The following is a 13362-nucleotide window of genomic DNA, read 5'->3' as shown; positions in this document are numbered from 1 at the left end:
CCCCGTGGGACTGAGGCCCACATTCTCCCCCACCTCCCCCGTGGGACTGAGGCCCACATTCTCCCCCACTCCCCCCGTGGGACTGAGGCCCACATTCTCCCCCACTCCCCCCGTGGGACTGAGGCCCACATTCTCCCCACTCCCCCCGTGGGACTGAGGCCCACATTCTCCCCCACTCCCCCGTGGGACTGAGGCCCACATTCTCCCCACTCCCCCCGTGGGACTGAGGCCACATTCTCCCCACTCCCCCCGTGGGACTGAGCCCACATTCTCCCCCACTCCCCCGTGGGACTGAGGCCCACATTCTCCCCCACTCCCCCCGTGGGACTGAGGCCCACATTCTCCCCCACTCCCCCCGTGGGACTGAGGCCCACATTCTCCCCCACTCCCCCCGTGGGACTGAGGCCCACATTCTCCCCCACTCCCCCCGTGGGACTGAGGCCCACATTCTCCCCCACTCCCCCCGTGGGACTGAGGCCCACATTCTCCCCCACTCCCCCCGTGGGACTGAGGCCCACATTCTCCCCCACTCCCCCCGTGGGACTGAGGCCCACATTCTCCCCCACTCCCCCCGTGGGACTGAGGCCCACATTCTCCCCCACTCCCCCCGTGGGACTGAGGCCCACATTCTCCCCCACTCCCCCCGTGGGACTGAGGCCCACATTCTCCCCCACTCCCCCCGTGGGACTGAGGCCCACATTCTCCCCCACTCCCCCCGTGGGACTGAGGCCCACATTCTCCCCCACTCCCCCCGTGGGACTGAGGCCCACATTCTCCCCCACTCCCCCCGTGGGACTGAGTCCCACATTCTCCCCCACTCCCCCCGTGGGACTGAGGCCCACATTCTCCCCCACTCCCCCGTGGGACTGAGTCCCACATTCTCCCCCACTCCCCCCGTGGGACTGAGTCCCACATTCTCCCCCACTCCCCCCGTGGGACTGAGTCCCACATTCTCCCCCACTCCCCCCGTGGGACTGAGGCCCACATTCTCCCCCACTCCCCGTGGGACTGAGTCCCACATTCTCCCCCACTCCCCCCGTGGGACTGAGTCCCACATTCTCCCCACTCCCCCGTGGGACTGAGGCCCACATTCTCCCCCACTCCCCCGTGGGACTGAGTCCCACATTCTCCCCCACTCCCCCGTGGGACTGAGTCCCACATTCTCCCCCACTCCCCCCGTGGGACTGAGTCCCACATTCTCCCCCACTCCCCCCGTGGGACTGAGTCCCACATTCTCCCCCACTCCCCCCGTGGGACTGAGTCCCACATTCTCCCCCACTCCCCCCGTGGGACTGAGTCCCACATTCTCCCCCACTCCCCCCGTGGGACTGAGTCCCACATTCTCCCCCACTCCCCCCTGGGACTGAGTCCCACATTCTCCCCCTCCCCGTGGGACTGAGTCCCACATTCTCCCCCACTCCCCCGTGGGACTGAGTCCCACATTCTCCCCCACTCCCCCCGTGGGACTGAGTCCCACATTCTCCCCACTCCCCCCGTGGGACTGAGTCCCACATTCTCCCCACTCTCCCCCGTGGGACTGAGTCCCACATTCTCCCCCACTCCCCCCGTGGGACTGAGTCCCACATTCTCCCCCACTCCCCCCGTGGGACTGAGTCCCACATTCTCCCCCACTCCCCCCGTGGGACTGAGTCCCACATTCTCCCCCCCTCCCCCCGTGGGACTGAGTCCCACATTCTCCCCCACTCCCCCGTGGGACTGAGTCCCACATTCTCCCCCCTCCCCCCGTGGGACTGAGTCCCACATTCTCCCCCACTCCCCCCGTGGGACTGAGTCCCACATTCTCCCCCCTCCCCCCGTGGGACTGAGTCCCACATTCTCCCCCCCACTCCCCCGTGGGACTGAGTCCCACATTCTCACCCACTCCCCCACTCCCCCCGTGGGACTGAGTCCCACATTCTCCCCCACTCCCCCCGTGGGACTGAGTCCCACATTCTCCCCCACTCCCCCCCGTGGGACTGAGTCCCACATTCTCCCCACTCCCCCCGTGGGACTGAGTCCCACATTCTCCCCCACTCCCCCCGTGGGACTGAGTCCACATTCTCCCCCACTCCCCCCGTGGGACTGAGTCCCACATTCTCCCCCACTCCCCCCGTGGGACTGAGTCCCACATTCTCCCCCACTCCCCCCGTGGGACTGAGTCCCACATTCTCCCCCACTCCCCCCGTGGACTGAGTCCCACATTCTCCCCCACTCCCCCGTGGGACTGAGTCCCACATTCTCCCCCACTCCCCCCGTGGGACTGAGTCCCACATTCTCCCCCACTCCCCCCGTGGGACTGAGTCCCACATTCTCCCCCACTCCCCCCGTGGGACTGAGTCCCACATTCTCCCCCACTCCCCCCGTGGGACTGAGTCCCACATTCTCCCCCACTCCCCCCGTGGGACTGAGTCCCACATTCTCCCCCACTCCCCCCGTGGGACTGAGTCCCACATTCTCCCCCACTCCCCCCGTGGGACTGAGTCCACATTCTCCCCACTCCCCCGTGGGACTGAGTCCCACATTCTCCCCCACTCCCCCCGTGGGACTGAGTCCCACATTCTCCCCACTCCCCCCGTGGGGACTGAGTCCCACATTCTCCCCCACTCCCCCCGTGGGACTGAGGCCCACATTCTCCCCCACTCCCCCCGTGGGACTGAGTCCCACATTCTCCCCCACTCCCCCCGTGGGACTGAGGCCCACATTCTCCCCCACTCCCCCCGTGGGACTGAGGCCCACATTCTCCCCCACTCCCCCCGTGGGACTGAGGCCCACCTTCTCCCCACTCCCCCGTGGGACTGAGGCCCACATTCTCCCCCACTCCCCCGTGGGACTGAGGCCCACATTCTCCCCCACTCCCCCGTGGGACTGAGGCCCACATTCTCCCCCACTCCCCCCGTGGACTGAGGCCCACATTCTCCCCCACTCCCCCCGTGGGACTGAGGCCCACATTCTCCCCACTCCCCCGTGGGACTGAGGCCCACATTCTCCCCCACTCCCCCCGTGGGACTGAGGCCCACATTCTCCCCCACTCCCCCCGTGGGACTGAGGCCCACATTCTCCCCCACTCCCCCGTGGGACTGAGGCCCACATTCTCCCCACTCCCCCGTGGGACTGAGGCCCACATTCTCCCCCACTCCCCCCGTGGGACTGAGGCCCACATTCTCCCCCACTCCCCCCGTGGGACTGAGGCCCACATTCTCCCCACTCCCCCCGTGGACTGAGGCCCACATTCTCCCCCACTCCCCCCGTGGGACTGAGGCCCACATTCTCCCCCACTCCCCCCGTGGGACTGAGGCCCACATTCTCCCCACTCCCCCTGGGACTGAGGCCCACATTCTCCCCCCACTCCCCCCGTGGGACTGAGGCCCACATTCTCCCCCCACTCCCCCCCGTGGGACTGAGGCCCACATCTCCCCCACTCCCCCGTGGGACTGAGGCCCACATTCTCCCCCACTCCCCCCGTGGGACTGAGGCCCACATTCTCCCCCACTCCCCCCGTGGACTGAGGCCCACATTCCCCCACTCCCCCCGTGGGACTGAGGCCCACATTCTCCCCCCACTCCCCCCGTGGGACTGAGGCCCACATTCTCACCCACTCCCCCCGTGGACTGAGGCCCACATTCTCCCCACTCCCCCGTGGGACTGAGGCCCACATTCTCCCCCACTCCCCCCGTGGGACTGAGGCCCACATTCTCCCCCACTCCCCCGTGGGACTGAGGCCCACATTCTCCCCCACTCCCCCCGTGGGACTGAGGCCCACATTCTCCCCACTCCCCCGGGGGACTGAGGCCCCATTCTCCTCCTCCCCACTCCCCCCGTGGGACTGAGGCCCACATTCTCCCCCACTCCCCCGTGGGACTGAGGCCCACATTCTCCCCCACTCCCCCCGTGGGACTGAGGCCCACATTCTCCCCCACTCCCCCCGTGGGACTGAGGCCCACATTCTCCCCACTCCCCCCGTGGGACTGAGGCCCACATTCTCCCCCACTCCCCCGTGGGACTGAGGCCCACATTCTCCCCACTCCCCCCGTGGGACTGAGGCCCACATTCTCCCCCACTCCCCCCGTGGGACTGAGGCCCACATTCTCCCCCACTCCCCCCGTGGGACTGAGGCCCACATTCTCCCCCACTCTCCCCCGGGGACTGAGGCCCATTCTCCCCCACTCCCCCCGTGGACTGAGGCCCACATTCTCCCCCACTCCCCCCGTGGGACTGAGGCCCACATTCTCCCCCACTCCCCCCGTGGGACTGAGGCCCACATTCTCCTCCCCACTCCCCCGTGGGACTGAGGCCCACATTCTCCCCCACTCCCCCCGTGGGACTGAGGCCCACATTCTCCCCCCACTCCCCCCGTGGGAGCCTGAGGCCCACATTCTCCCCCACTCCCCCCTGGGACCGAGGCCCACATTCTCCCCCACTCCCCCCGTGGACCGAGGCCCACATTCTCCCCCACTCCCCCGTGGGACCGAGGCCCACATTCTCCCCACTCCCCCGTGGGACCGAGGCCCACATTCTCCCCCTCCCCCCGTGGGACCGAGGCCCACATTCTCCCCCACTCCCCCGTGGGACCGAGGCCCACATTCTCCCCACTCCCCCCGTGGGACCGAGGCCCACATTCTCCCCCCACTCCCCCCGTGGGACCGAGGCCCACATTCTCCCCACTCCCCCCGTGGGACCATGCCCACTCCCCACTCCCCCGTGGGAGCGAGTCCCACATTCTCCCCCACTCCCCCGTGGGACCGAGGCCCACATTCTCCCCCACTCCCCCGTGGGACCGAGGCCCACATTCTCCCCCACTCCCCCCGTGGGAGCGAGTCCCACATTCTCCCCCACTCCCCCCGTGGGACCGAGCCCACATTCTCCCCACTCCCCCCGTGGGACCGAGGCCCACATTAAGAAGTTTCTCCTGAATTCCCAGCTGGATTTATTAGTGACTGTCTGACATTGATGGACACCTTCTGGTCTTCCCCACAAGTGGAAACATCTTTTGCTGCACCGATCCAATTGAAAAATTTCCAGAACCTTTCTATCAGCTCACATCCCCGGCCTCCTCTCTACCAGAGGAAAGAGACTAGCCTTTGTCGATCTAAAGATCTAATCTCATCCGACCACACAGCTGTGGCAGTTTATAAAATACAGAAGTTGACAGCAGGAGCGCTGGGTCCACTTACCATCTTAAGGTTTCAGTCAGCCCCTAAGTCGTGACTCAGTGAGCGGTGAGAATGGAGAACCTGAGGTGAGTCGTCTAGATTTAAGGGAAGTTGGATAAACCACTCGAGGACAGAAGGAGCAGAAGATTATAGTGATGGCGTGGGAGTGGGAGGGGGCTCGAGTGCGGGATAAACCGTAGGATGGAAATTTAGCACAGGTTCAGATTAAAAGTTGATGCTTCTGATACGTGGGCCTTCCATCTCAGATTCCAGTAACACTCTCTGATTCTTTAGGCTAACTCTTAAAGACCTCGTCATGAAATGCTGTCTGCCATGTGTCTGTCCGGTTCGCCGATCTCCTCCTGAAGTCTATCACCGTCCTTCTTGGAGTTTACCGCTTTGTCAAAGCTGGCGCCATTCACAGAACTTCGATATTCTGGGTGGCACAGTGGTTAGCACTGCTGACTCTCAGCGCCAGGGACCTGGTTTGGGTCACTGTCCGTGTGGAGTTTGCACGTTCTCACCGTGTCTGTGTGAGTTTCCTCCGGGTGCTCTAGTTTCCTCTCTGTCTGAAAGATGTGCAGGTTAGGTGGATTGGCCGTGCTAAATTGCCCCTTAGTGTCCAAAGATGTGCAGGTTAGGTGGAATGGCCATGCTAAATGGGATGTGGGTGTCGCTGGCTGGCCAGCATTTATTGCCCATCCCTAGTTGCCCTTGGAGGGCAGTTGAGAGTCAACCACATTGGCTGTGGCTCTGGATTCACATGTAGGCCAGACCGGGTAAGGAAGGCAGATTTCCTTCCCTAAAGGGACACTAGTGAACTTGATGGTATTTTCCGACAATCGACAATGGGTCATCAGTAGATTCTTAATTCCAGATATTTTTTATTGAATTCAAATTCCACCATCTGCCGTGGCGGGATTCGAACCCGGGTCCCTCAGAACGTTAGCCGAGTTTCTGGATTAATGGTCTGGCGATAATACTACTCGGCCATCACCTCTGCTTGCCCCTTAGTCTCCAAAGATGTGCGTGTTGGGTTGATTGGCCATGCTAAACTGTGCCTGGGGGTGAGGTTACGGGAATAGGGTCTGGGTGGGGTTGTTGTTGGTGCGGGCTGAATGGCCTCCTTCTGCACCGTAGGGATTCTATGATACCAAGTTATTTGATACCTTTTACCACCAGAAGGAGATTCATTTATGGTTCCCATTCAATCAAACCATTTGACTCTGCTTTTAGACTTCACATCCTTTTAAAATACATTAACATTCTTTTCCGGTAATCTTTGCTCAGAACTCTCTCTATCCCCTCTTGGTTCCTGTTTCACTTCTCCTCTGCCCTTTCTCTACTTATGACATCCATTATCGCTTTGTCTCAAGTCTGATCTCAGACAACTGCTTTTAACCTGTCAGCTGATATGTGGGCAAAACAGCAATGAGATAATGAGCAGTTAGAACATGGAACAGTACAGCACAGGAACAGGCCCTTCGGCCCACGATGTTGTGTCAAACATGACGGCAAATTAAACTAATCCCTTCTTGTCTGCCCTTAAGAACATAAGAAATAGGAGCAGGAGTAGGCCATCTAGCCCCTCGAGCCTGCCCCGCCAGTCAATAAGATCATGGCTGATCTGATCGTGGGTTTAGTTCCACTTACCCGCCCGCTCCCCTTAACCCTTAATTCCCTTAATGGTTAAAAATCTATCTATCTGTGAGTTAAACACATTTAACGAGGTAGCCTCTACTGCTTCATTGGGCAGAGAATTCCAAAGATTTACTACCCTCTGGGAGAAGAAGTTCCTCCTCTGTTCTAAATTGACGACTCCGTATTTTGAGGCTATGCCCCCTAGTTCTTGTTTCCATTGTAAGTGGAAATAACCTCGCTGCTTCTACAATGTCTAGCCCCTTCATTATCTTATATGTCTCTATAAGGTCTCCCCTCAACCTTCTAAACTCCAACGAGTACAGGCCCAGTCTACTCAATCTCTCCTCATAAGCTAACCCCCTCATCTCCGGAATCAACCTGGTGAACCTTCTCTGTACCCCCTCCAAAGCTAATATATCCTTTCTTAAATAAGGGGACCAAAATTGTACACGGTACTCTCGGTGCAGCCTCACCAGTACCCTGTACAGTTGCAGCAAGACCTCCCTGCTTTTATACTCCATCCCCTTCGCGATAAAGGCCAACATTCCATTTGCCTTCTTGATCACCTGCTGCACCCGCAAACCATATCCCTTTATTCCTTGCATATTCATGGACTTATCTAAACGCCCCTATCGTATCTGCCTCCAACACCACCCCTGGCAGTGCGTTCCAGACACCGACCACTCTGTGTAAAAAAGAACTTGCCCCTCACATCTCCTTTGAATTTTCCCCCTCTCATCTTAAGTGTGTGCCCCCCTAGTATTAGACATTTCAACTCTGGGGAAAATAGATTCTGACTGTCAACCCTATCTGTGCCTCTCATCATTTTATAGACTTCTATCAGGTCTCCCCTCAGCCTCCGCCACTCCAGAGAAAACAACCCTAGTTTATCCAGCCTCTCCTTATAGCTCATCCCCTCTAATCCAGGCAGCATCCTGGTAAACCTCTTCTGCACCCTCTCCAAAGCCTCCATGTCCTTCTGTAATGTGGCGGTGAGAATTGAACACAATACTCTTAAGTGCGGCTTAACCTAAGTTTTATAAAGCTGCAACTTGACATCCTCACTCTTGTACTCAATGCCCCGACCAAAAACAGCAAGCATGCCATATGGCGTCTCTGGGTTGGGTGGAGGGGTGGGAAGCAGAGGTCAGTGAGGTCATGCCTTCTGCTCTCAGCCTCTGGAACCTCCTCTCTACACTGCTCCATCTCTCCAGCTCCCCCTCCTACTCAAAGACCACTAAAAGTGACCTCTTTGAGCGTTTGTTCACCTATCCCAGTATCTCCTCACATGCCTTGGTGGTGTATTTTGTTCTGTAACGCTCCTTCTTAAATACGGAGACTGGAACTGCGCGCACTCACCGGGATGCGGTCTCACCTATGTCCTGTATAACTGAAGCGTTATTTTTATGTTTGATTTGACTTGGTTTGATTTATTGGGATACGGTGAAAAGTATTGTTTCTTACGCGCTACACAGACAAAGCATACAGTTCATAGAGTACATAGGGGAGAGGGAAAGGAGAGGGTGCAGAATATAGAATCGTAGAATCCCTACAGTGCAGAAGGAGGCCATTCGGTCCATCGAGCGTGCACTGACAACAATCCCACCCAGGCCCCATTCCCGCAACCCCACGTCTTTACCCTGCTAATCCCCCTGACACTAAAGGGCAATTTAGCATGGCCAATCCACCTAACCCGCACATCTTTGGGCACTAAGGGGCAATTTAGCATGGCCAATTCACCTACCCTGCACATCTTTGGACACCAAGGGGCAATTTAGCATGGCCAATCCACCTAACCTACACATCTTTGGACACTAAGGGGCAATTTAGCATGGCCAATCCACCTAACCCGCACATCTTTGGGCACTAAGGGGCAATTTAGCATGGCCAATTCACCTACCCTGCACATCTTTGGACACCAAGGGGCAATTTAGCATGGCCAATCCACCTAACCTACACATCTTTAGACACTAGGGGACAATTTAGCATGGCCAATCCACCTAACCTGCACATCTTTGCATACTAAGGGGCAATTTAGCATGGCCAATTCACCTAACCTGCACGTCATTGGACACTAAGGGACAAATTTAGCATGGCCAATCCACCGAACCTGCACATCTTTGTACACTAAGGGACAATTTAGCATGGCCAATCCACCTAACCTACACATCTTTGGACACTAAGGGACAATTTAGCATGGCCAATCCACCGAACCTGCACATCTTTGGACACTAAGGGACAATTTAGCATGGCCAATCCACCTAACCTACACATCTTTGGACACTAGGGGACAATTTAGCATGGCCAATCCACCGAACCTGCACATCTTTGGACATGAAGGGGCTATTTAGCACGGCCAATTCACCTAACCTGCACGTCATTGGACACTAAGGGGCAATTTAGCATGACCAATCCATCCTGCACACCTTTGGACTGTGGGAGGAAACCGGAGCACCCGGAGGAAACCATGCAGACATGGGGAGAACGTGCAAACTCCACACACAGAGTGACCCAAGCCGGGAATCGAACCCGGGTCCCTGGCACTGTGAGGCAGCAGTGCTAAACACTGTGCCACCCTCAATATGTTCAATTCCTCTCGTAATAATTCCTCTCGTAGTAGCGTTAGCTTTCTTCATTCCTTGCTGTAGCTGCATGCTAACAGTTCGTGCACTCGAACACCCAGATCCCTCTGTACCTCGGCAATGTGAATGGAAGGTGTTTTTCTAACTGCCTGTGTGTAAATGCTGACCTGTCCCCTGTTGGTTTGGTAGGTTTCGGCTGGGCGTTAGTCTTCACCCCGGCGGTGGCTGCTGTAAGTCGTTACTTCAGTAAGAGGCGGACTCTGGCTATGGGAATGGCCTTCACGGGGGTTGGCATTGGCTCCTTTGTCTTCTCGCCCCTCTTCCAGTACCTGATCGACGTATACACGTGGAGGGGGGCCCTGCTTATCATCGCCGGCCTGATGCTGAACCTCATGGTCTGCGGCGCCCTAATCCGACCCCTGACCCTGAGGGAGGACCTGGTGTGTGGCGAGGCGCCGGGTGGCGGGGGGACGTCCTGTTGCCAGGGCGCTGGGGCCATGATCTTTGACCTGCTGGACCTGACCCTGCTGCGACACTGGCCCTTCCTAACCTTGGTGCTGTCCATCACTTTGATCAATGCTGGCTACTTTGTGCCCTACGTCCACTTTGTGGCCCACGCCCGCTCCATCGGCTTTGACGAGTACAAGGCGGCCTTCCTGATGTCAGTGGCGGGGGTGATGGACCTGATCGGCCGCCTCCTGTCGGGCTGGTTCTCTGACCTGCGGAGGATGCGACTGGTCCATATCCTGATACTGTGGACCTCGCTGACGGGCCTCAGTCTGATCGCCATCCCCTTCGGCCGCTCCTACTCGGTGCTCATGACCATCAGTGTGGCCTATGGCTTCTGCGCCGGGGCCCTTACCCCCGTGGTGTTCTCCCTGCTGCCGGAGATCGTTGGGATTGGGAGGATATACGGAGCGTTGGGGCTGCTGCAGATGCTGGAGAGCGTGGGGGGCCTCCTGGGAGCCCCCATATCAGGTACGGAAGGAAATCCCAATCCCCCCTCCCCCTCCCCTTCCTCCTTCTCCCTCCCTCCCTCCCCTTCCTGAGGATTCAGGGTAGACCATTTCGGATGGAAGTGAAGAGACATTTCTTCACCCAGAGAGTGGTGAGCCTGTGGAATTCATTCCCACAGGAAGTAGTTGATGCCAAAACATTGAATGTATTCAAGAGGCGGCTGGATATAGCACTTGGGGCGAATGGGGAGAAAGCAGGATGAGGCTATTGAGTTGGATGATCAGCCATGATGGTGATGAATGCAGAAAAGATTTACTAGGATGCTACCGGGACTTGTTGGGTTGAGTTATAAGGAGAGGCTGGATAGACTGGGACATTTTTCTCTGGAGTGTAGGAGGCTGAGGGGTGATCTTATAGAGGCCTATAAAATAATGAGGGGCCCAGATCAGCTAGATAGTCAATATCTTTCCCCAAAGGTAGGGGAGTCTAAAACTAGAGGGCATAGGTTTAAGGTGAGAGGGGAGAGATACAAAAGGGTCCAGAGGGACAATTGTTTCACAGACGGTGGTGAGTGTCTGGAACAAGCTGCCAGAGGTAGTAGTAGAGGCGGGTACAATTTTGTCTTTTTAAAAGTGTTTAGACAGTTACATGGATAAGATGGGTATAGAGAGATGTGAGCAATTGGGACTAGCTTAGGGGTTTTAAATAAGCGAGCAGCATGGACAAGTTGGGCCGAAGGGCCTGTTTCCATGCTGTAAACCTCTATGACTCTAATGGCGGAGCAGGCTCGAAGGGTCAAACGGCCTCCTCCTACTCCTATCTTGTTTGTTTCCACCAGATTTTAGCAGCAACTGAGAACCAAAACTAAAAACTTGGACTTTCCTGTGGGGAAAATAACTGTCTCCAGGCATCACCTGACCTGTCAATCATCCCCAAGTCAAACTCCACTCGGCAACCCCCAAAGGTCCATAAAACCGCAGGACCCTGCATTAGGCCAGATTAAAATCAGCATCACATGGCTTCAGTGACAATTAGAGACACCAGTTACAGACACCACGGTGCCGGCAACCTGCCGAGGTTGTTACAGAACATCCTGCAGAGAAACCCGATCAAAATGCACTTTTTAAAGGCGCGGTATTGTCAGACTGATCTAATCATTACCACTTTTCACTTCCAGGCTGGCTTCGCGATGCCACCGGTAACTACACTGCTTCCTTCATGGTGGCTGGTACCTTTCTGCTCCTCGGCAGCCTGGTCCTCCTCGGTATTCCCAGTGCCTTGTCCTGCTCCCGCCTCCCGCCTGCCAGGCAGCCCCGGACGGAGGAGGGGGAAGAGGAGTGTAAATCCATGGCGGTCTCGAATGGATCCGGCCTGGAGACACAGTGCCTGCCAATCGGACCCAGCGGCGCATTGTCGATTAACGCGGAGGTGGCTTGAGCGGAGGGGATGACCTGCTCCCTGCTGGAAGTGGATGGTGATATCTCAATCGAGCTCTAACCCCCGGTTCCGGTTTAAACACGGAGCGGGTATTAGCACCGGGCCAGTGGGGTTCGAGTTCGAGACGGAATTCAGAGCGGAGTCTAATTAAACTGGAGCCTCTGTGAATGACAGCAGAGGCTCCAGACTGAAACTACAGCCAAGTCCCCCCGACAAGAGCAGGTTCACTTCCCTCGCACGAGGCAGGAAGCCCAGGACACTCGACGCTTCAAATAGGGCGCTCTCCATTGGCCGAGGCATTAGCCAATCATCTCCAGTGGGCCAGAACTTGCACCATGGCAGCCAATTAGAAAAGACTCGCTCTCGCTCACTTCTCTCTCTGTCTCTCTCTCTCTCTCTGTCTGTCTGACTCTCTCCCTCCCTGTCTCTCTCTATCTCTCTCCACCTCCCTCCCTCCCTCTCTCTCTCTCCCCTCCCTCTCGCTCTCTCTCTCTCTCTCCCCCTCCCTCCCCGTCTCTCTCCCCCCCGTCTCGCACTCCCCCTCCCTCCCTCCCTCTCCCCGTCCCTGTCTCTCTCTCTCTCTCTCCCTCCGTCCCTCCCTCTCTCTCTCTCCCTCCCTCCCTGTCTCTCGCTCCCCCTCTCTCCCTCCCTCCCTGTCTCTCTCTCTCCCTCCCTCCCTGTCGCTCTCTCTCTCTCCCTCTCTCCCTCCCTGTCTCTCCCCCTCTCTCCCTCCCTGTCTCTCCCCCTCTCTCCCTCCCTCCCTGTCTCTCTCTCCCTCCCTGTCTCTCTCTCTCTCTCTCCCTCCCTCCCTGTCTCTCTCTCTCTCCCTCCCTCCCTGTCTCTCTCTCTCCCCCTCCCTGTCTCTCTCTCTCCCTGTCTCTCTCTCTCCCCCTCCCTCCCTCCCTGTCTCTCTCTCTCCCTCCCTCCCTGTCTCTCTCTCTCTCCCTCCCTCCCTGTCTCTCTCTCCCACCCTCCCTGTCTCTCTCTCTCTCCCTCCCTCCCTGTCTCTCTCTCTCTCCCTCCCTCCCTGTCTCTCTCTCTCTCTCCCTGTCTCTCTCTCCCCCTCTCTGCCTCCCTCCCTGTCTCTCTCTCCCACCCTCCCTGTCTCTCTCTCCCACCCTCCCTGTCTCTCTCTCCCACCCTCCCTGTCTCTCTCTCCCACCCTCCCTGTCTCTCTCTCCCACCCTCCCTGTCTCTCTCTCCCACCCTCCCTGTCTCTCTCTCCCACCCTCCCTGTCTCTCTCTCCCACCCTCCCTGTCTCTCTCTCTCCCTCCCTCCCTGTCTCTCTCTCCCACCCTCCCTGTCTCTCTCTCCCACCCTCCCTGTCTCTCTCTCTCCCTCCCTCCCTGTCTCTCTCTCCCACCCTCCCTGTCTCTCTCTCCCACCCTCCCTGTCTCTCTCTCCCACCCTCCCTGTCTCTCTCTCCCACCCTCCCTGTCTCTCTCTCCCACCCTCCCTGTCTCTCTCTCTCTCACCCTCCCTGTCTCTCTCTCCCACCCTCCCTGTCTCTCTCTCCCACCCTCCCTGTCTCTCTCTCCCACCCTCCCTGTCTCTCTCTCTCCCTCCCTCCCTGTCTCTCTCTCTCTCTCCCTCC

At 58.1% G+C, this 13362-nt stretch overlaps 1 protein-coding gene across 1 annotated transcript in view; it reads left to right on the top strand.

Moving 5' to 3' along the window:
• The window catches only part of LOC144481630 (monocarboxylate transporter 3-like), a 47145-nt gene extending 34526 nt beyond the window's left edge, over positions 1-12619 (top strand). The window contains exons 3-4 of the mRNA XM_078200766.1: positions 9563-10351; positions 11508-12619. Coding sequence (XP_078056892.1) covers positions 9563-10351; positions 11508-11767 — 1049 coding nt within the window. The 3' untranslated portion in view covers positions 11768-12619. The remainder of the gene's footprint in view (positions 1-9562; positions 10352-11507) is intronic.
• Positions 12620-13362: the final 743 nt, after the last annotated feature.

This window comes from Mustelus asterias, chromosome 31, assembly GCF_964213995.1.
Source record: "Mustelus asterias chromosome 31, sMusAst1.hap1.1, whole genome shotgun sequence".
Classification (NCBI taxonomy): Eukaryota; Metazoa; Chordata; class Chondrichthyes; order Carcharhiniformes; family Triakidae; genus Mustelus; species Mustelus asterias.
The sequence above is the reverse complement of the archived record's forward strand: the minus strand, read 5'-3'. Positions and strand labels throughout refer to the sequence as shown.